Below are 21,168 nucleotides of genomic sequence, written 5' to 3'. Positions count from 1 at the left end.
ACAGAAATAAACAATCGATGCCCAATGACACAGTATGAGCTGCTGATGGGATGCACTCCCGATAATGGATGCGGTTGCCCTGTTCTCCTGCCACACCCAATGCAAAGAGATGACTAAATAGGTGTTTTGGATTTACCTCACAAACTTGAGCTAGTAAGTCTAAGCTAGTCATCTCAGTTCCTTTTACAGGAGAAGTATGCTTGCAGGGGATCATTTTTATAATCTAAAATAGATGTCAAAGTCAGAAGGGCTCAATTACTCCCCAGAGGTATCTTTTTCTCTCCACACTATACAGTGATGCTCACCTAGCTCTGGCTTGTCATCTAACCTTTACACTGTTACAGGTAGGAAAGACTAACCAAAGTAACTGCAGTCAGGTACACTCACATGGACACATCCAGGACAGCTTTAAACAAATTTGTCTGAGTCCTGCTGTTAATATAGCTGCACTGCATTCAATTCACTTCCCTACCCTTTATATAGGCTCTTGGGTTGCCTTTGCAGCACAGCCAACAACTCATACCTCAGCAACTAGTGCGAAGCAAGTTCTGATAACCATGCAACAGCTGCCATCACAACATCACCAAAATACAAATATATGCTATGTTAATGATAAGGTGGACTTTACAGAGCTCTGTAATAGCCGGTTGCTCTTCGCAATAGGCTGAAAGGGGCTAAGGTAAGCTCAGTTGACCCTAACTTGTTACACCACTAGGACCTTCATTTGTGAAGTGCTGATGGTTGCCTAAAGGAAACAGAAGCCAGAGTATGGGTTAAGCAGTGGAGGGGGGAAGTGTAGCAGCAGCCAAGCCCAGGCAAAGGACTGAGCTGGTCTTTGTGTTCACTATCGCTTTGTGAATTAATAAATGCAAATCCCAGGAACAGAGTGAACTTGGACGTCATGGACTGTGCTTATAAAGAAAGCTGAGAAAGGCCTCCTGAACCTAAAAAGTAACTAACGGGCAAAAAAGTAAAAAACTGAAGAATTTTATAGGTCATGGTTGTTCTAAAGGGAGCATCTATTCACAGAAAAAGAAAAAAGGTGGCACAGGCCTGCTTTGTGATGGAGCAACCATCATGCTACAAACAGGGTTGGTTTACTTTTCCAATTTCTGTACTTCTGAAGAGCACTTTTATCAGAATTATGAAATATACAGCTGTACTAAAAAGGGCAGTCAAACTTCAGAGGATCACTGGAGCACTGCAGTACTTCAGCAGTCACTAAAGGACACCAATAGTAAGCACAGGTTTAATTCACAGAGGGTGGTGACCGTTGATAACCCCACCAAATTTATCAGCAAATGTTGATAAATAAAACTGACAAAACAATAGTTCCGCCAATACTCTCTATGAAGAAAAGAACATGCAATAATCAACTTGCATATTTTAGTGATTTTTGCCACTTGCATTAATCTGATAAAGCTCAGCAACCAGGGAGAAGTAACTCTCCACTGAAATGTATGAAGTGTTAAGGAAATGTTTATACTATTATTGGCATTAGATGCTTTGTCACTGTGACAAGAGGAGTACTTAATTTAGCATTTACAGAGATTTGCAAACATGTAGTATCAGTTACAACTACAATTTTACAGTATTTTTTTCCTATGCCTTAGTACTTCTAGGGAGCTAATAAAAGATGCCTTTCCTGTATAAGTAGAGTGAGTGACGCTTGCTTTCAACAATGTGTCAAACCAACGGGTACAACCAATGCATTCCCTCATATATTAGGCATTGGGGGGCGAGGGTACGGATGACAACACACACCACAAAACCCCACATGCTTCCTGTTGATCCTGATTGTTTCCACATATATTTTTAATTGCTCTACTTCAAACTACTTAAAGTATCTTACATCCTTTTCTGTTCCAGATAGGAAATCAGTGTCTACTGGGCCAGACACTGAGTTTGCTTAGCAGAAATACATGCCCTTTCAGAGAAAAATCCAGTTAAAAGCATCTCTGAAATAATGAGGAACCTGCCCCTTCGTTTACAGATCTGAATATTATAAATAATAATTCATATTATCTTCTTCCTTTTATCTGTTTAGTATATGTTCTATAAAGATGTGATGAAGAATATGAGGAGCTGAAGTTAAAGTGTAAAACCAAAAAAACCATCTCAGCTAAATTAATGTTTCTTGCAGTACTCAAAGCACTCTGCTAAAATTTTGAAGACTTCTATCATTGTAGATGTCTTAACTAACAGTACATCATCTGGGAAATAAGCTTTTGGCACAACCTAAAAAAAAATAAAAAAATCCGATGATCTCTGTGGTCCTGTTTGGACATTTTGTTGTTTCAGAAGGAAACTTAACATTCAAAACCCACGCTAAGTCTTATGTTATAATCAATCTCAGTCCACATTCTATGAAGTTTCGAAGATGACTAAATGGGAGATTTTTTAAAAAAATAATTATTAATTGCACATGAGTTCTCCAGGATAGTGGATGAGAGACTGTGGAGGCAGAGAAAAACCCTAATCCACGCATTCTAAACTTAAAAGTGCTGTATGGACACTCTTAAAGGTATCTAGTATCTAACTGTCTCATCATTTATTGTGCCCTATCCAGCACTGAAGTTACTGACAATTTAAGCTCTGAACCTGGTTTGCTTGTATCTACTGAAGGCATTTTTTTGTTTGTTTTATTACCTAAATCATTTGAGCACCAGTTGCTTGGCTAAGTTTTTTTGTTTCACCCTGCCTGACTCCTCAAGTATCTTTCTGAAACACTAACAATGCACTTACCCATCATGTTGTATAAGCTCTGTGGTGCAAACTGCCTTGGCATTTTCTGTATTGCTTCTTTGTAAACCATAAGGGCATCCTGAAGAGAGACACACAAGTGGGACAAATAACTAGTAAAGCATTGATTTCAAAAGTAGTCTTTCACAGAGAAAGCAAAGCCAGACTATCTTCCTTCCCCAAGTGAAAGGTGCAGAGAGAGAAAACACATCGGCATCATAAATATCATGGAAAATTCAGATTTCTCATTTACAAATATTTTATCAAATTCAGTGAAGCTTATTGACAAGAGATCAAATTAGTTCCAATATTGCAACTTTTTTACCAATCAGAAGTAAAAGGAACATTTTTTTAAACCCCTCAATGACGCATGAGCTTATAAACATATACAAAATTATACAGGATGTCAGAGAATATCAAACTGCAGACAAAGGACCTTCTGATGACTAAGCTACTATAAGTGACCTAAAAATAAAGAAATCATTGTCTACTGTCAAGTAATAACAAAACATAATCCTTACAACTCAAGTCTGCTCCACACAAAGAATGAGATGTACTACAGTGTCAAGAATGCCAAAACTGGATTCCATTTGCAAATGTGCTGTGCCTTGAGTTACTCGAGCACATATACTTATGATTCATTCTGCACTTTGGATGCTTACTGGCCAGTCTGTTAGCTCTGCATCATTTTCTACATCATCCCATCTAACAGTCATAGCTTGTGAAGGCTGAAATATGCTTGACAAAAAAAATATCTTAAGTGTGTGACCCAATCAGGGCTGGCTCAGACTGCAATGACTACCAGGCAGAAACCTGATGGTTCATATTCTTAAAATCCCTTGCACCTCCCAGGCATTGAACTCCAACTCTATACTCTATCAGCCATGCAGACAACATGCTGCTGTTCTCTTACATTCATGGATGTATTAGCTGTCTGTGTTTTAAGCAATTAGTAGCTGCCATCTGACAGAACTCGATTCAGCAGACAGATGCCAGAAAATCCATAAGGCTTGTACGCCTAATCTTAAACAGCTGAGGTAACTGCCGTGGTCAAGAAGAGCTATATGAATCAAAACCATGCATAACTCCTATTCTGAAGTATGCCTGGCAATGCAAAGAAAGAATGACTTTCTTTCAAATACGGCTACAGGTCAAAACTCAAACAAATGTCCAGTTTTAGTAATTTCATCAGGGAGAAGGGAGAGGAATCACAGAAGTCACATTTGTACAAGTAAATGAGATGGGATGGGTTGGGTGCTGTGTACAGTTACATTAAAAATTATCCAACCCACTTCAGCACTTAGGTTAAGTTATCTGAAGAGAGCACACAAGTGGGATGTTTTTAATCACTGAAGTTTTGAATTGTTTCAACTAGGTCTTGATTTTGGAGATGCAGAAACAAACATAATTGCACGTTTTCAGCTGAAGATGGGCTTTATTTTGAATTAAAAAGCCAGTACACTTTAGGTTGGCTGGTCTGTAATCAGGCTATATCCTTTGCATATCAGTGACGGGGACAAAGCCAAGAAGAATGAACTAACACATATCAGATGTGACCACTGCTAATGCTGACTCTGACATCAGAACATCACACTGCTAATTAACATTGTCACACCTGTGGCTGTGGAGAATAAATATTCTCTGTAGAGAATGCTAATCTTGATTAAGTGTAATTCAATCAATTTGTGCCTGTGATGTCTTTTGAAAGTCTGGCTGGAAGCAATAGGTATTATTTATGAATGAAGGTTTTATAATGATATTGTAGACAAATCTGGAGTCTTACCTCATAGTGTCCTTGTTCATGAAAAAGTTTTCCTAAGTTATAAAGACAGCTAGTAACAGAGCTTTTATGAGCATGAGGATCTTTCAGATTTTCATCAGGGATCTCTGAACACTTCAGGAAAGTCCTCCTGGCTTCTTCTGTCTTCCCTTGGTTCATCAGGATGATGCCAGTATTTAAATAGGCAGCTGTGAAGAGGGAAATAATGTTATCTTTAAATGGGGCTCCATGATGTTTTATCTAATCTTTGTTTTACTTCAAATTGATATCTGAAGGAGATCCCATGGTTATCTAATTTGCCTTTTGTATAATACAGATCACTCACTGACATAAAGAGGAACATATAACAGCTAAAAGTTCAGAGATAAGGAAAGCAGAAAGTGGGTATAAAGGTTAAGGAAGGAGGGAAGAGGACACTGGTTAGGCAGGGTGCTCTAATTAGGACTGTATCGAGTATATAGTGCCATTGTTTGAAATGTTACAAAAATATATACATCTATATTTATATATACATATATAAGACTTAATACTGAAGCTAGAAAGAAGTCAGCAATCTTAAAAAGCACCCACTTAATTTTGGAACCATCCGATTTGGCAACATCCTATGGATTATTCCCCATTTCTCCCAAGTAAGAAAGGAAAAATGAAAGGACTTCAAAAATATTTGTATTATTCACTCACACCACATACCATAAAAATCAGGGACCAGCTCTAAGAAACAGCAAACAGAAGCCTGAAAATTTTGGGTAGTAGCATATATGGCTCACCACCCCAGATCAGATACATTTTAGGTTCTAGCAGTGCCGCCCAATGCTAATTCATCAGCTGCTTCTTCCCTGCACCACAATAAATGTAGTTGTTGACTAATAAACGCTTGCTTTCAACTGAGAAGTGCACAATTTCACCTTTTGCTTTCAGAATGAAAAACTTCTGAAAAAAAAATAAAGTGTTATTGAAGAGCAGGAAGATTTCCTTAAAAAGCTATAGTCAGTATTATGCAAGCTTGTACAGTTGAAATACTTACAAGCTAGTGTGGGTCTGCTACCAATTGCCAGTTTATAGTAATGCAATGCCTCTGAAAACCTGCTGTTTTCCTGAAGTAGTAATCCTCTGCATAAGGACAAAAAAAAAAAGAAAGAAAAAAAAAGAAAAAAAAAGAAAAAGAAAAAAGAGAGAGGGAGGTTACTGCAAAGAGTAACTTCAAGATAAATATTGAAAACAAAACTAAAGTAAAGAAAAATATGCTGACTGGTATTTCAGAAGTATATCAACTCTGCATGTTACTATCAAATTAGTGGCAAAATTATTTTGTGTGAAAACAGGATTAGTTCAGAGACATCAGGTGCATCCATATGGCTTTAACAAAGCAGATGTTAAATGCAATAGTTTTGGCTTTCTTGGAAACCAAGAAATTCATTTACTCAGTTAAGAAAATGGTAAATTGTGAGTTTTTAAAGCAGATGGAGTATGGTGGAGGTATTTGTAACTAAGACATTCATGTTTAGCCTGTCATCTTTTCTTGACTTGAAAAACCAGATATTTTTGAAACACACAATAAAATTAACCACTTAACACTTCACATGTATCACCTTAACGAGCCCCCTTTGGTTGAGCAATTTCACTACATTATTCACTGTATGGCTAAGCACCTACATTAGTTTAATTTTTTCTGGCCTGAACAAATTTAATAACTGAAGAGATATCAAAAATTATACCAAATACTTCCAGTTCTCAGTTAGTTTCATAATCCATGGGCTTTAATTAAAGCTTTTAAGACAAGCATCTTTGGGAATTACAATTACATCTTTGTGCATTACAAAAGCCACCAATAAAAATGCCTGAAAATCAGTGCTCTGGACATCATTGACATTAATTTAGAATTGCACGCTTAAATGAAAACTCAAAGCGTTATAGCGTTCCCAAAGTTTTAGAAGACTGAAAAAAAAGCATATGTAAATGTATTAAGATCCAAAGGATTTAAAATCCTTAAAAATTAGTCATTTCAGAGTGGAGCCTCAGGCCCTGTTATCCAGGGGTAGATGTCCCTCTTCTTATACCTCAAAGTAACCAGGAAAAAATAAATGTAGCTATTTGTTTTAGGTCAGAAGGTTATCATATCTATTTGTAGTTCCACTAACCTACAGCAATTTTCTCTTCTTCCTCTATGCCTTTATCTGCTGATAGCTTTTTGAATGGTAGAGGAGCTTGGACTTTTTCCATCTCCAGTCTCCAATCAGAAAAGATTTTTTTCCCTCCAAAGTCTCAGGAAAACTTTGTGAATTAAACCAGTAGACTTCAGGAGAAGAAAAGAATAGGGCAGTTAGCTAAAGAAATAACCACCATCTAAGTTGTTTGCTTCCTATCACTGAGTCAGGATTTAAGAGTGGAGGAATATATCCTCTTTTTTCTGTACAGTCTATCAGTCCCACACAGCCTCACTTTTGAAACTGTCCCTCAAGTAACTTCAATTAGGTAGTAAATCACTTAATATTAACAAAAATTACATGTAGTTGGTACTTCCAGTAATGTGAGCAATCAGGAAATAAAATTCAGGATACTTCTTGGCATGGCACGAAGTTTTTTAACTACTGTCAAGTGTCTTGCAGGTGGCAAGGGGTATGATGGTCAGGATACTAACGATGTTTTCTAAATTTTCCAGAACATGAATTTTGTTTACTCTAAAAACTTTTATAGACTGTAATTAGTCCAAGGGAAATTACTATTGTTACGGTATTTTGATCCAGTATCCTATTGATGGCAGTAGAATTAACAAAAAAATGACTTGCATGGTCTGACATTTAAGCTGCTTCTTATTTCTTTTTAAAAAATAATATTCTTACAATTTTTGGACAAATTTGTCAAAGAAATTTGATTCTTATTTTAGTTCTAGAATAAATAATTCATATATTAAGTAATACAGTAATTCCTCAACTTGAACAAAATAAATTACTTTGTAAACTGTAAAACACTTGTGCTTTTTGGATTATAAGAACGTTAAGATCTAATTATTACCAAATCTTCTGTATTCACGACATGCTCTAGTACTGGCACTCTTGATTAATTACTTGATCATTTAAGGTCTTTTTTTCCCCCACTACTCTTCCAGAAGACTTTTTTTTCTTTTAAAAGTTGTTCCATTAGCAGACATATTCTCTCTCTGCCCCCTCTCTTCTTCCTTTGCCTAAAAGCCCAGGCTGCTCAGATGCAAGATTTGAGTGCTGAATTCCAGCAAATAATTAGTGTTTTATTTGTACTTATGAGGTTTTGTAAAATAAAAAGAAGAAAAAGATATAATCAAAAATTCTTGATAAGGCATGAAACTGCTTCTCTCCTTGTGAAACTGGTTCTGATTGATTGCTGGTTTTCCCTGTGGCTTCTGGCAGTACAAAAATGACTAGATTTATGAATGTCTAGGTCTAGTTTCAGATTAAACAAAGTCAAGAAAAGGCTTAAAGGAAAATTAAAAAATAATATTTTTAGTTGAATAAAATTAACACTTAGGAAAGTATGCTTCTGAAAGAGAACTACTTTGGATGTTCACCTATGAAGGGATAAACAGTTTTTTAAATAGATAAAAAGTTAAGATGATGAACATTGCATTAAACTTGCAAAGCATTCCTGAATTTACAGTGAATATTAGAAGACTTTAAGGAGCAGTTATTTCACTTCCAAGATTAAAAAAAAAAAAAAATAATCAGATTCTCTTTAGCATTAATCTCAGAAAAATGTAGTCATAAAAACATGCTCACCAACCTCTGATTACTCACAACATGCAACTGAAACTACACCCAAACACTTCAAATTTAGTTTCCGCCAAAATTAATACTGTCTATGAAATGTCCTACTACTTTTTTTAAAGCAAGTATTATAATCCCAGTTTCTAACTTCATTACTCCTCACTGTTACTTCCAGAGGTCTGCTGTCTCATTCTCCACACAGAAGGAATATAAATGAGCAATAGTTCAATATTTGCTTCGGTCTCCAGTTTCTACAAGTAAAACACCACTACCTTCTTATAAATATTTACCTTTTGAGCAAAGAAAAAAATAAGCCCCAGGATCAAATGACAAAACTACTGTTTATTTCAAAATTAGTTCAAGAAAACCTGCAAGTCCTCAGGTCCTATATTCTCCTTTCCATTACTACATTTCACAGCAACTAAGCCATTTCCAAGACAAAAATCATGCTGATTTTCAGCTAGGCACCACATTTGAGAGGCAGACCTGAGGTTCTGAGGAACAGCACAGTTCAGCCTTGATACCACATTGCTAAACCAGTGGACCTGATCAGCAGAGACAGCAGGGCCAGTGAAGGAACAGCAGCCCAAGGCCAGGGCCCTGGGAGCAGAGCAGGGATCTTGTTCTCCAGGCTCTCTGCCAGCTGCTCCAACAACTCCAAGTTGAGGCAACAAGTCCCAGGGTTGCCTCTGAAAGCATCTGACCTTTAAAATTTTTCACTGTTGTCAAGATGAACGTGAAGCAAAGAGATGGGCTCAAGTGAGGAAAATCTGAAGGAAGCATGTCCTTCCTTCATTACATGATTGCAAAGAGGTCATTAGAGAAAATACTAATGAAAGGGTCCATTCAACACTTAAAGCTTTTTTTCCAGAGAAGCTTAGAGGCTGAAAACAATTACCTTTGCAGTCTGCTAAGTTATTATTAACAACTCTTCAACAAGCTTCAGCTGGAAGTTTGATGATATATTCTTTCCTTCTCCTTCAGAAATTGGTGAAGTATGGGTTATTTTGTCACAGAAATGCTTCCTTTTTCATGGGAGTTGACTTTGTAGTCTCCTTCACTTCTTAACAGAGGCCAGTCATGAGAGTAAAGTTTAATAGGTCTCCTATGTCTTATTTTCACATGCTTTAGTATTCACTACATTCCAGCCAGAAAATTTTCATCAAGATACTCAGAATTACTTTAAAATCACTAAAAATAAAACTGAAGTGTCTTTATAAAGATACATAGAGGGCAAAATTTGAAATATTTTTTTTTCTATGCCAATTCACCTAGAGAATTGCAAAATATCCTTCAAGCAAACTGACCATGGTTGAACAGAAAGAAGTTGTGGTATCAAAAGCTGGGAGCTAATAGGTGCATAACTACCATAGTAAGCTAAACCTGCAAGAAACAAGCTGACTTGCTACAGAATAGAGAAACAACAACAGAGGCAGATGAAGTGAAACCCACAGGCTGTAACAATGAAAGTCAGGGACCTCCTTGAAGATCTTAGCATCTGTTTGTTCAGCCACATTTTTATAATCCAAATTCCTTCTTCCTTATACAACCCATCATCTGCCAGCTGACTGCTGGGGTTGAAAAACTGGCAGTGGCTGATTGAATCTGTGGTACCTCATCTACTGACTCTCAAAACTTTTACACAAAAATTAGTTAATTAGTTACTTTCCAATCACCTGGTAAGGAGTGATAATGGATTGATGGTCTGGAAAAAATGGCAAACTCCTAAAAAAGGTTTGGTCTATGCATAATTCCATCTTTTTTTTTTTTTTTTTTTTTGGTGGGGGGAAGACTAGATGTTTAGCCAATACTTCCCAAAACTAGTAAACTTATCTAAATGCACAATCAAACAATCTAAAGTTTGCTTGTCATTCTTATTACTATCCTTTATTACATTGACAACATCTTTTAAAAGCTCAGGGTGCATTTGTAAAGCTCAACAAATATATAGTTCTACTCCTTTTTCTGTCAAAGGAGACAGTTTATTTTTATCTCATACCACCACTTCCTTTGGCTATAGTAAATGGGGGGGGGGGGGTGGGGTGGAGTTTGCTCTGAATAACCAATTTCTACATGCAGAAGAACGTCCCTTAGCTGGAGTTCACAACTTGCAGGCACTGCTGAGTCTCCAGTAGCTCACCCCTTGCAGTGGCTGGGGCAGACAGCAACATAAAGCTTCTCCCATAGCCAGGAGTGGATCTGTTCTTCCTCTTCTTTGTTTACACTTTGAAATAATAACTGCTCTTTGCAGGTTGCTGGCAGAGGGGAGAAGGAGCAGAGGGAAAGAACACAAAAGCAGCAGTACAGCACAAACATTGAACATAAGCCACTGGGTGGAGAGAAGCAACTGGCACACATTGAGTAAGTACCCATCTTTTGTGGTTATACAGACCTAAAGCCTTCCTTCTTCCTTACACAATGATGAACAAAGGAAAGCACATTCTTGAAATAAGGATGCTTGATACAGAAGAGTAAGCTCGAGTGATAAACTTGGATGAAGAACTTAAAGTCTTCTGGTACTTTTTAATAAACTTTCTACAGTTGCTAATATACCAAGGTCAATAAATAAAAAAAGCATAACCCCAAAATGCCCCCCAAAAAAACAAAACACAGGAGCAGTTGCTTTAAGTTTGAAGTTCCAAAACTCTTTTTTTTTTTTCCTCCAGTCCAGCTCCCACCTGCCAGTAAGGCACATAAAACATTAATTGAAAGATGGAACTTCAGTTCAAAGAAAGTTTACTGACATAACTGGAAAAAACTGAATTCTAGCAGATGGAGAGATGGTGAGCAGGAACTCAGTGGCTCCTCTAGCCTAGTAAGACTAGTACTGTGGAAGAATATAGTTTATCCCCAGAAACACAGAGGGATGAAATTAATTAGAAAAGAAAAAGCTACGTAAACCATAGAATACAAAGTAAACAGGTATAAATTGTCCATTAATTAATTTGGGATTAATTAGGAGTCAAGTTCTAACTATCACAGCAGTAAGATTCTGGAACCTTACAACAGGACTTTTTGCCTGCATTGCTTCCACGTAATTTTACAGTGAAGTGTGAATCATTTATAAAATGGAGGATACGTGCCAACTACTTGCAAGAGTAGCAGACTTCACCCAGTGACTTAGAAAGTGTCTCAGAATCCTCTCTAATGGGAAGAAAAATAAAAAGAAGAAAAAAATGAGAAGCAAGCTCTGGCTATCTAGAAATAACGCACGTCTCTTCTATAGATAGACTTGCTTATTTAAATATATGCAGGAAAACATTTCCCTGAAATGAGTTCTTTGCAACCATTCCGAGTTCTTTAAACTGCCAACATTTACTCATCTTGCTTGACCATCAACTTGAAAAATCTCCCTGCCTTCTTTCTCTGCCTTGGTTTTGACCTAAAGTCACTGAATACTAATGCACAAAACCGTTTTTGGGAACTGGAAAGCAGTCACAAAATATAAACAGGGAGTAGACAGTCTACTGTTTTCATCAAGTTACAAACTATTTTCTTCCTGCTGTAGTCCTATTAAAGCCAGCTGGTCTACTTACAAAGCAGACACCTCAGTGACTAAAGCTGGCATAAACTGACCAAGCTCAATCCACATGAAACTGTCATCAATTTTAAAACGTATGTTAGTGAAATATTTATAAAATTTTCAAGCCAGGTACAATATTGAAATAAATTAATCTAATAGTTTAACCAATGTTGTTTACTGGTTGATAACAGCTAATACAGGGCCTGTTACCCATTTTGCCATGACTGCAGTTCATCTATGCCTCAAGCTACATTCATCCCATTGATTTCAGGTGGGATTATCTACAAAGAATTATGTTTACCTGAATGCTATGCTGGCAAAGAAAGAAATGGAAGAAAATCCTCTTTTATTCCTCACACAGATGTATCTCCAACCACGCAGCAATAGAAGATGTGCTTTGCCTAAGGCGAGTCTTTTGCTGTCATTTGCAAGACTAGTGGGTAGAAAGCCAGGTACGAATGCTACAGCAGCCCAGTACATGAAACTGTTAAGTTGGGTCATTAATCAAGGCTTTTTTTGTTGGGTTTTGTTTTGGTTGGGTGGGTTTTTCAAGTCAGCCAGCCATTTAGCTACTCAATCAAATGAGTGCTAACATTTTGTAAGAGTCTACAACTAGGTTTTATTAACAAGAAAGCCAATCATTAAGGAACAGTACGAACAAGGAAGATGTTTAATGTTTTCCAGTAACATCTTGTTAGCAAGAATGTAAATGGAAGAAAAATCCTTTTTTAATCAATAAGAACCCAAATATACCCAGTACGCACTAACGCAGAATGAACATTCCCTTTGCAGAACTCACCAAGCGCAGTCATCCATAACCCTATTAGTGTAAAAAAAAAAAAAAAAAAAAAATCAAAACAAACCACCCCCCCCCCAAAACAACCTCTAATCTTTCAGATAGTGCAGTCAAAACTTTGTCATGTTCTTCCATTTGTAGGGAAGAGCTTTCTAATGCAAGCAAATTGGTTGGCAAATCTATTTCTGGTCTTTTCTTTGTTACTGGGGCAGTTTGCTTGACATTACTACCATTTCAGCACTGCATCACCTGACAACCCCCCTTTCCTTGAAAGTGGGAGGGCTGCCATAGGGATGAGGAGTAGCATTGCTCCAGTCTTTCTCCCTCCTCTGGACACCAGGCAGCGGTGTGCGGTGACAGCAAACAAGATCTCTATTCCCCGTCATGTGCCCTGGAAGTCAACATAGGTTGAGAACTGGAGAGAACTTACAAGAGCGGCCTTTTATGAAATTGAATGGCAGAGTCCACAATCATTTTCCTAATTTTATAAAATGCATAACATTTCCCTAAGGACTACGAACCACCACAATTTCCAATATCAAGGAATGTAAATGAATAGCTGGGTCACTGAGTTAATTCTAGCTCTCAATCTTACTTACAAAAATATCTGTTCTTCATACAGGCCCTACAAAGAGTCCCAGTGCAGAGTTCTACATTGCAGGATACCAGCAGTCACCCAAGTGACCTTTGGGTTCTACCTCAAGAGCTGGTCTCACAATACAGCAAGATTTTACCAAGACAGCTTCGGTCACAGGAAGACATGGATTTCAGCTACTGTCTTCAATAGAGGAAGAACTAGCTGGCAAAGCAGAGATTAACTCCAAACAGGTTTGTAACAAGTTTGCATTCACAGCTGAGGAAAAAATAATCAAGTACTTAGACAGCAGAGGACACATCCTCTGCTTTTTAACTCAGCATCCTGCATTATAAAAACTATCTGGGCTATCAAGGAAGAGGAACCATAACCTTGACTCATTTCCTACCACAAGAACTGATGCAGCAAACTTGTCTGGGGCAGGTTCAAACACAGTTTAACATAGGTTTGTAGGCTAGTCTGCTTTTAGTGCTTTTCATCTCTGATAGCTCAGAAAAGGAGATTTTTATGCCAGCGCCCTTAAAAGGCAAAAGGAGAGGGAACACAATTTCAGATGTTGTATAGGCTAACAATTACAGACAAGAAAAAACTTTGTTCATATTGATTTTTGCCCAAGGATGCAGAGTTAACTTTGTATATTAAACACTCCGGCAATACCAGACTTCACAGAATTAAAATTTCAGCTACTATTGAAGACTTTACCTAACAGAAATCTAAGAAACCCACATTTATTGACATAAAACCCAAAGTAAATTTTATGGAAATTCATGCTTTGAACTTATTCAAAGGAATTATTTTCATAACAAACTTGTATACACAGCCCTATATCACTAAAGGCAAAATGAGAGATTTTGGGAGAGAAGCAAGGGGATAGCTCTTTGGTAGAAATTATCTTTTATAGGGCATTATATACTCCAAAAATACACTATTTAAAGTAATTAGTATCATGTTAAAGGACTATTCAATATTTATGTGAGATAGCAAACATCCCTAAAATCAGCTGAGAAAGTCAAGGAATGAAGACTACTAATATGGATGACAAGAGAATACTTGAAGCACAGCAAAGCCTAAATAAAAGTGAAATAATGTATGCAAAACTGTCTCTTGACTGATAAGCAATTTTACTTCAGGCATTAATTAGAAGCAATTTGAAACAATACAAAAAAACCCATGAGCTTTAAGTAACAGTCATAAAGAAAAAAAAATAATGAAAAGACAAACCAAACTAAAAATAGTTTGGGTTTAATCTGCTGAATGTTGCCTGGTTTGGAAGAACAAAGTACTGGTTTTCTACAGCTCTGTCCTTGGTACCTCACAGTATTAAAATCATGGATTCCCCTGTTCACAGCCAAACAAACAAACAAACAAAAAACACACACACAAAAAAACCAAGCCACCAATCAAAAAAACTTAGAAGAAAATCTCAGTTTATGCTGATTTACTACCCGATGAAATCTAGCTGAAATCAGCAGTACTACGTAGCTTTCAGAGGTTGGCTTTGGGATTTATTTGTAAAAATTACCTGCAATGCAGTGTCAAGATGTCAGAGAAGCTATTTATAGGAAGCCGCTTTATATGTATATTTGAAGTACAAACTACCTTATTAAAGTCATATCATAACACAACACAATCTCCATTTACAGTATAAAACAACAACTTAAATTCTTTCTGCACTTAAGCTGCTACAAAAATCTCAAATTATTTTGGAGTTGCCAGGCATTTAGCCTCTGATTTTTTCATGAGACATTCAGAAAACCAGGTTCCAAAGAAGAATTCAAGTCCTTGGCCTGAGCTCAGGTTTTTTCCATTCCAGGCCACAGATCCTATCTTCAAGACAAGCCAGCTTACAAGCTATCCTGAGGTAAAAGCTATGCATAAGTTTCACTTACACTTATTTGGACCTGAAAAAACAACAGAATACACCCATTTTAACCCACATCTACAGAACCTACCCTATATCAATGTTAGCAAGAGCTTCCCCCTCCCCTCTTTTGTTTTGTATAAATAAAATTAATAATAAAAGCATTCTTCTTATCTCTAAAAGTTTAGGAAAATATTTAAGGTTACAGAATTGACACATTTGAACACTATGGGAAATGACATGTTCAGAATCAGATAAACCATCAAATGGAGATTATATAATTATGTAATCCAAATTACTGCAGTTTAAATTGTCTTAAATGGCAAAAGAAGCTGTAACTCAGAGCCATGAGGTGTAACAAACATTAAATAAAAATATAATGCTGAAGTCAGCCATTCATCTAATCTTAAATTCTCTATATTTTAATGCATTAACAGGCAACTGCTAAGCCAATCTCCCATTTTAGTTTCTTGAAAAAGAAGGGAAGAGAGATCATCAGATGCTTCTGTTTATGTAGTTTCTCTCTTTGATTGTTACCCATTAAAACCTGTGAGTTAATCCTTAATAATTTGTTCCTCAATCAGATAGCACTTTGATTTGTTATTGCTGTGTGTGAACACTGTGCTGCATGTGCCAACTGATCGGTATCAAATACTGAGGCATAAGGTCTAAGAAACAATAAAGAGCATGTGAGATTACAATATACTTATGATAATATTATGGCCAAAATATAGTAATTAGAACTGACTTTAAGGGTGGTTTTTTTCTAAATTTCTTTTAAATGACTGTTTCAGTTTCAAATGCACAGACTAAAAACCAGAAACAGAAAATCTAACTGGCCTCTTGTAAGCATGCATAAGACGTCTATGTTCATTACAGTAAAAGGCTTCCATAGTACTGCATGCCAAGGATGGGGATGGGCTGAACGTGCAAGGGAGCCCTTCAGAGTTTAAGCTTAAAATAATAAGATTTGTCTGCGGTCTTGTAATATGCACTCCATTCACTACCTAGTTTTCATGCTGGATGTGGAAGTAGCCAACACAGGGAAAGAATACAAAACCAAAAAAAAATATATATGCAATTTTTCAGTTTCTATTGAATAACTAACAGGTTTGTGAACCTTTAAAAAAAAAAAAAAGAAAAGATAAAAGGATTCTATTGCATTCAAGATAATACTAGAAAGGTTAAGAATTAGAGATCCTTTTTTGCATATGCATAAACATACACATAATACAGAGCAAACACTTCCTCTGAATACACCTCCTTTATTTCACAGGTATATGTAAGATAACTTCATACCCTATATATTCCAACTAGCATTTCAGTTAAATTCCTTTTATACAAATTTAACAGAATTCCAAGAAATTTTCTGTTCAACAGAAATTATATACAACATATATGCCTACAAACCTTCAAGCTGAACCATTATCATCTTGTTCTGAGAACAGCAAAATAACTGAAATCTGATTTCTTTTATATCCCTGTCTTTATTGTTCAACCCCCTTTCATCTTCTTACCCTGGTATTAACTTGTTTCCCTCTATGACACAGCGAGTAAGCGACAAAAGTACTGTATAGGCATACAAAAATTTTAACAGTTATAATTTTCATCCCCAAAATGAATGGCATATGAGAAATTTAGGAGTTTCAATCTTGTCATTTTTTTCCCTACAATCTTCTGCTGGGTTCAGAAGTTATTTTAAAAATGTGAGTAGAAGGAATTTCTTCTTAAAAATATGCTTTTCACACTCTACACTGCCCAACAGAGACAAAAAAAGTTATGTGAATATTTATATAATTGTATACTTATTAAAAATATACATATTTTGAGATATGAATTTGAATTTGGAAGAGAAACTCTATCATTAAAATATTTTGAGTTTCCAGTATGTTTAACGATAAGGCATATTAATGAAATGGGCTACTTATTCCTTGTTAAATAAGGAAAAAAGTAGAAAAAGTCTATATGGCAAACTTCAGTTTCAGATATTACAAATGACTATTTTAAACTGCACCCACAAGCAGAACATTAATTGTTTATTTATTTATTTAAACAGGCTTACTATTTGCATTTCGGTTTTGCACACATTGTTTCACTCACATACTTTTCTACTGCACACAGGGTATTATTTTCAAACTATTACATAATAAACAGCAGCCAACTGGTTTTTTTTCTCTGCACACTTCATGAAACAACAGCATATGGCTACTGGGGGTGATGAGCCTGCCTCGCAGCAGAGCCCCGCGCCGGGGGTCGGGCTGGGTAGGTGATGGCAAGAGGGGAAGGGTGGGTGAGCACCAGCACAACAAGCAGTGCTGAGTGGGGAGCAGGAGAGATGCCCAGCCAGGACACGCAGAGAATCAGCCCTCTCCACGCTGGGGTGCAAGGCATGACCCTGCCTCTGTGAGAAGATCAGCATGATGCTAGTTTCCATGTCCATGATTTGGTCTGTTAATGAGTTGGAAAATCTTTTGCCTTGCTGTGTAACTACCTTGATGTTCATGGTATTGATTCACTCACCCACCTACAACAGGATTCTAGTAACAAAACTTTCTTGAACCTATGCTGCTCTGAAGTCAGTCACAGGAGAAAAGTGACTTGCTATTTTAACATTTCAGACCTCTGGAGCTAACTGAGGGGTACTGGTTTATGCTACGAAATGCTTATACCCACTCTACATACCAAGTGTTCCTCAGACTTAAAAAAGTAGTCTAAATAACACCTTTATATTTTAGCTGAGTCAGAAACAGATGGAATGCTAATGTTGCCAGCTCATTTATGTGTACTTCGTTCATTGTGGGTTTTTTTTTTCCTTCTTTTAAAGCAAGCAGGTCCGTAAGTTTACTTTCTCCATACCCAATACATGAATATGCAATAATGTTGACTAAGGAAAGGTCCTGTCCACCCTATAGTTTAAGGAGCATGATTAATGAAATGACTATTACAAAGCAACAGCTAACATCACCTCCATTTCCTGCAAGTTAATCAATAGCTCCATTCACAACAGCTTTCACAGATGATCCAACCCCACGCATACTTACAAATTGTAAAGCATATCAGCCATGTTGCTGCGGTAGTACAAGGCATTTCTATAGGCGCTTTCAGCTTCAGAAATCTTGCTCTGGCTCTTCAGAACATTTCCAAGGTTACCCCATGCTGTCAAGAGGAGAAAACAGTATTCAGAAAGAGCTACAATCCAATTACACGTGACAGAGTATCCGACTATCAGGAAGTTCCTCAAGGAGACAAACAACAAAGAAACTATTTTCATGGAAGGGGAGGTTGGTTGGGTTTTTTCCCCTCAGTTCTCTGGATCTCTTAATCTTACTGTGAGACTCATGTTTCGTAGTGGTGTTTTGCATATATTCTGTATACATAGCTTTTAGGTGGGAAAAGGAACTTTTAAAAAAAGTGTGTCTATGCTTTGGAAACTACTATAGCAAAAGGAAAGGGCCATTTTATTCTGTATCACCTCCAAATAAAATTCCCCAGAGTGAAATATGGAACTGGGACATCTTCATATTTTTTGCCCCCCCCCCCCCCCCCCTTTTTTTTTTTTAAGCCTATCTACTCTAAAGAGCAAGAAATCTTCCTAGAGTAGACACAGCACTCACTGAAGTATGAACATGTGACAAATGATGCAGGAGTTGAAAGAACAGTTAGGTAAGTAACCAGGATTAGAAATACGCCATATGGATATAAACACACTACACAGAATACTAAAATGCAGTTTTTCTACTTGGAAAACATGTGGTTCCTCTCCATACAATTTATTATGTTATACAACGTGCTTTTATATCCCATCTATAAAGGACTTGAGGTAAAAAAATATGTAAGGCTCCACATGTGTTCCCTTTGCAGTTTTGTTGAGTGGCACAAAAACTGTACTTACAAAAGAAACGGGAACTAACATTTTATAGAAAACACAGCCCATGTTATTCACAATTTAGGAAGCTAATTTAACCGGCATTATAATCACAGTCTACATGTATACATGAAAAAACCCACATTATACTTATAAATACATCAAAGTTGTTTCATAAAAAAATTCTAATTTCACAATTATTTTTTTTATGAGCAAGAATAATGGAAAGATGATGCATGTCCTTTCCATCAAACATACAATATATGGTAAACTATTCGTCCCTCCAGATGCACTAACCATAAACATTAGCTCAAGTAGCAGTCAAACTCTGCTGCTTCAGTTACTCAAGCCATTTTTTTTACAGGAACTTATATCGATCCTGAGTAATGCAAACCTTCAATGTAGTTTTAACATAACACTGCTAAATAATAATTATTTCAGATATGTGGGTTTTTTCCTTAGAAAGGGCATTGTTTTCAAACTGCTGTGGTTTGCTGCAGAAGCATCCTGCCACAGGGACGGGAACAGCAACAAATAGAGCATTTTCCTCTGAGCAGAATAAACTAAAAATTACTGGGAAAACAACTGATAGAAACCTTTTAGGATTCACAAAAATAATGTCATCTAACTGTGTACAATGTATTCTGTGAAGACAAATAAAAAAATAAATTTAATATTTCCATGAGAAAAGAAGCGATCACTACTGTGAGTCACTTCACTTTAGCACTGTATTTGATAAGATGAGAAATAATTCAAGTTATTTATCACTAAATCGACAAAAGTCACAAAAATATTCCATCATCTCTGGTTTAATGAAATAAAGCTGCTAAAGATATTCTCAGATTCACTCAATATTTATACTCTTTGCTAGCATATATGCAGGATTCTGAATTTATTTCCCCATTACCGGCTACTATTCTTTTTCACATGTAGAAAACATTTCAGAAGTAGCAACTAAGGTGACAAGCCAGCGTGTAAGCATTAACGCTTGTAAGAAAAACACAGATTTAATATTTTTTAAAAAACTCATTTGTGAAAACACATTCTGATGTTGCTTCTGCAGTACATGACCATCCAATTTCCCATAGCTGTATGTTCCATATAATCTGTAGCTACTTTTCCTTCCACTCTAATCTGCTGTAACCGAGCATTACATAAAATGACCATTTGGACTACTGATAACCATTTCCTGATATATAGTTATTTGCTGTCAACTACTTCGAAGCTCAGTAAATGAAAGTATGTATAGAAGAATGATACAGTTCATCTTTTTATCTGTTAAAAAACCCTATTAACCATTAACTGTAACAGTTTCTCCTCTAAATTTCATTTCATGCTGTATGCTTTATTATTTATTGGAATTAATACAATTTTTAAGGCAATACTTTATTTACATTCTGCAAAATAATCTGTGTTAAGTTTTTAATATCAATCAATATTTAATCTGCGTTATTTCAGTTGAAATGTATTCCACTTAAGCTTCGTCTAAACTTGTAAAACTGCGAATGATTTGCAATGATTAGTGTGATACACTAGATGTAGTGATAGTAGCAGAAAATAGCAAGCATAAAAAACTATAATCTCACAATTTATCATTAAAAGAAACATGAAAACCATGGTCTCTTTACTACCCCAAACTATAAAAGCTTCGTACAAATTTTCACACCTATTTAAACACAGACTTAGTTAGACAAATGACCTAGTGCTGTCTGGAAACTACGCTACACAGAACGGTTTATTAGAACAAATGCTTATTTTTAGAGATCATACTCATAGCCCTAGAAGTTACAGACACCTATTATCTCCAGCAAACACATCCTCTTGCTTGTGGGTGTATGAGAGGGAGAAGACAGAGGATGGTCTACATGGAAAAGAGGCTACATCAGCTACTCAAGGAACTTCACTCCTTTTCTGTCTTAAGTAGTGCAACTAACCTTAGGAAAAACAAAGATTTTAAATTATTAACATCATCTCTGGCATCCAGTTTCTCAATCTATATCTCAAGACAAATTTGTCCTGCAAAATGGTAACAACACTGGTTCAACTATGTGTACATTCAGAAACAGAAACAAAACTATACCTGAATGTAGCCACAACCCTATTAAAAACATACCCTGTGACTCCAACTGAATTTCAGCACACAAGTTTTCCATCTGTACATGCTACAAAATTAAAAACTAATATTCTCAAAAGAAAAAGAAACTAGGTCAGTAATTCTGGAATTTAAAATAGATTTCTATGTCACTTATTTTTATGTATTTTTTTTTCA

The 21,168-nt window shown here is 36.3% G+C and overlaps 1 protein-coding gene across 2 annotated transcripts in view; it reads right to left on the bottom strand.

Moving 5' to 3' along the window:
- Window positions 1-21,168, bottom strand: part of TMTC2 (transmembrane O-mannosyltransferase targeting cadherins 2) — a 254,213-nt gene that overhangs the window by 73,111 nt on the left and 159,934 nt on the right. For both annotated transcript variants that reach the window (XM_055712368.1, XM_055712369.1), the window contains 4 exons: window positions 18,076-18,190; window positions 5,547-5,632; window positions 4,526-4,710; window positions 2,746-2,824 (listed from right to left, as the gene is read on the bottom strand). In XM_055712368.1, coding sequence (XP_055568343.1) covers window positions 2,746-2,824; window positions 4,526-4,710; window positions 5,547-5,632; window positions 18,076-18,190 — 465 coding nt within the window. The remainder of the gene's footprint in view (window positions 1-2,745; window positions 2,825-4,525; window positions 4,711-5,546; window positions 5,633-18,075; window positions 18,191-21,168) is intronic.

The sequence above is a fragment of the Falco cherrug genome, chromosome 5, assembly GCF_023634085.1.
Source record: "Falco cherrug isolate bFalChe1 chromosome 5, bFalChe1.pri, whole genome shotgun sequence".
Lineage (NCBI taxonomy): Eukaryota > Metazoa > Chordata > Aves > Falconiformes > Falconidae > Falco > Falco cherrug.
This window is presented reverse-complemented; position numbering and strand designations above follow the sequence as displayed.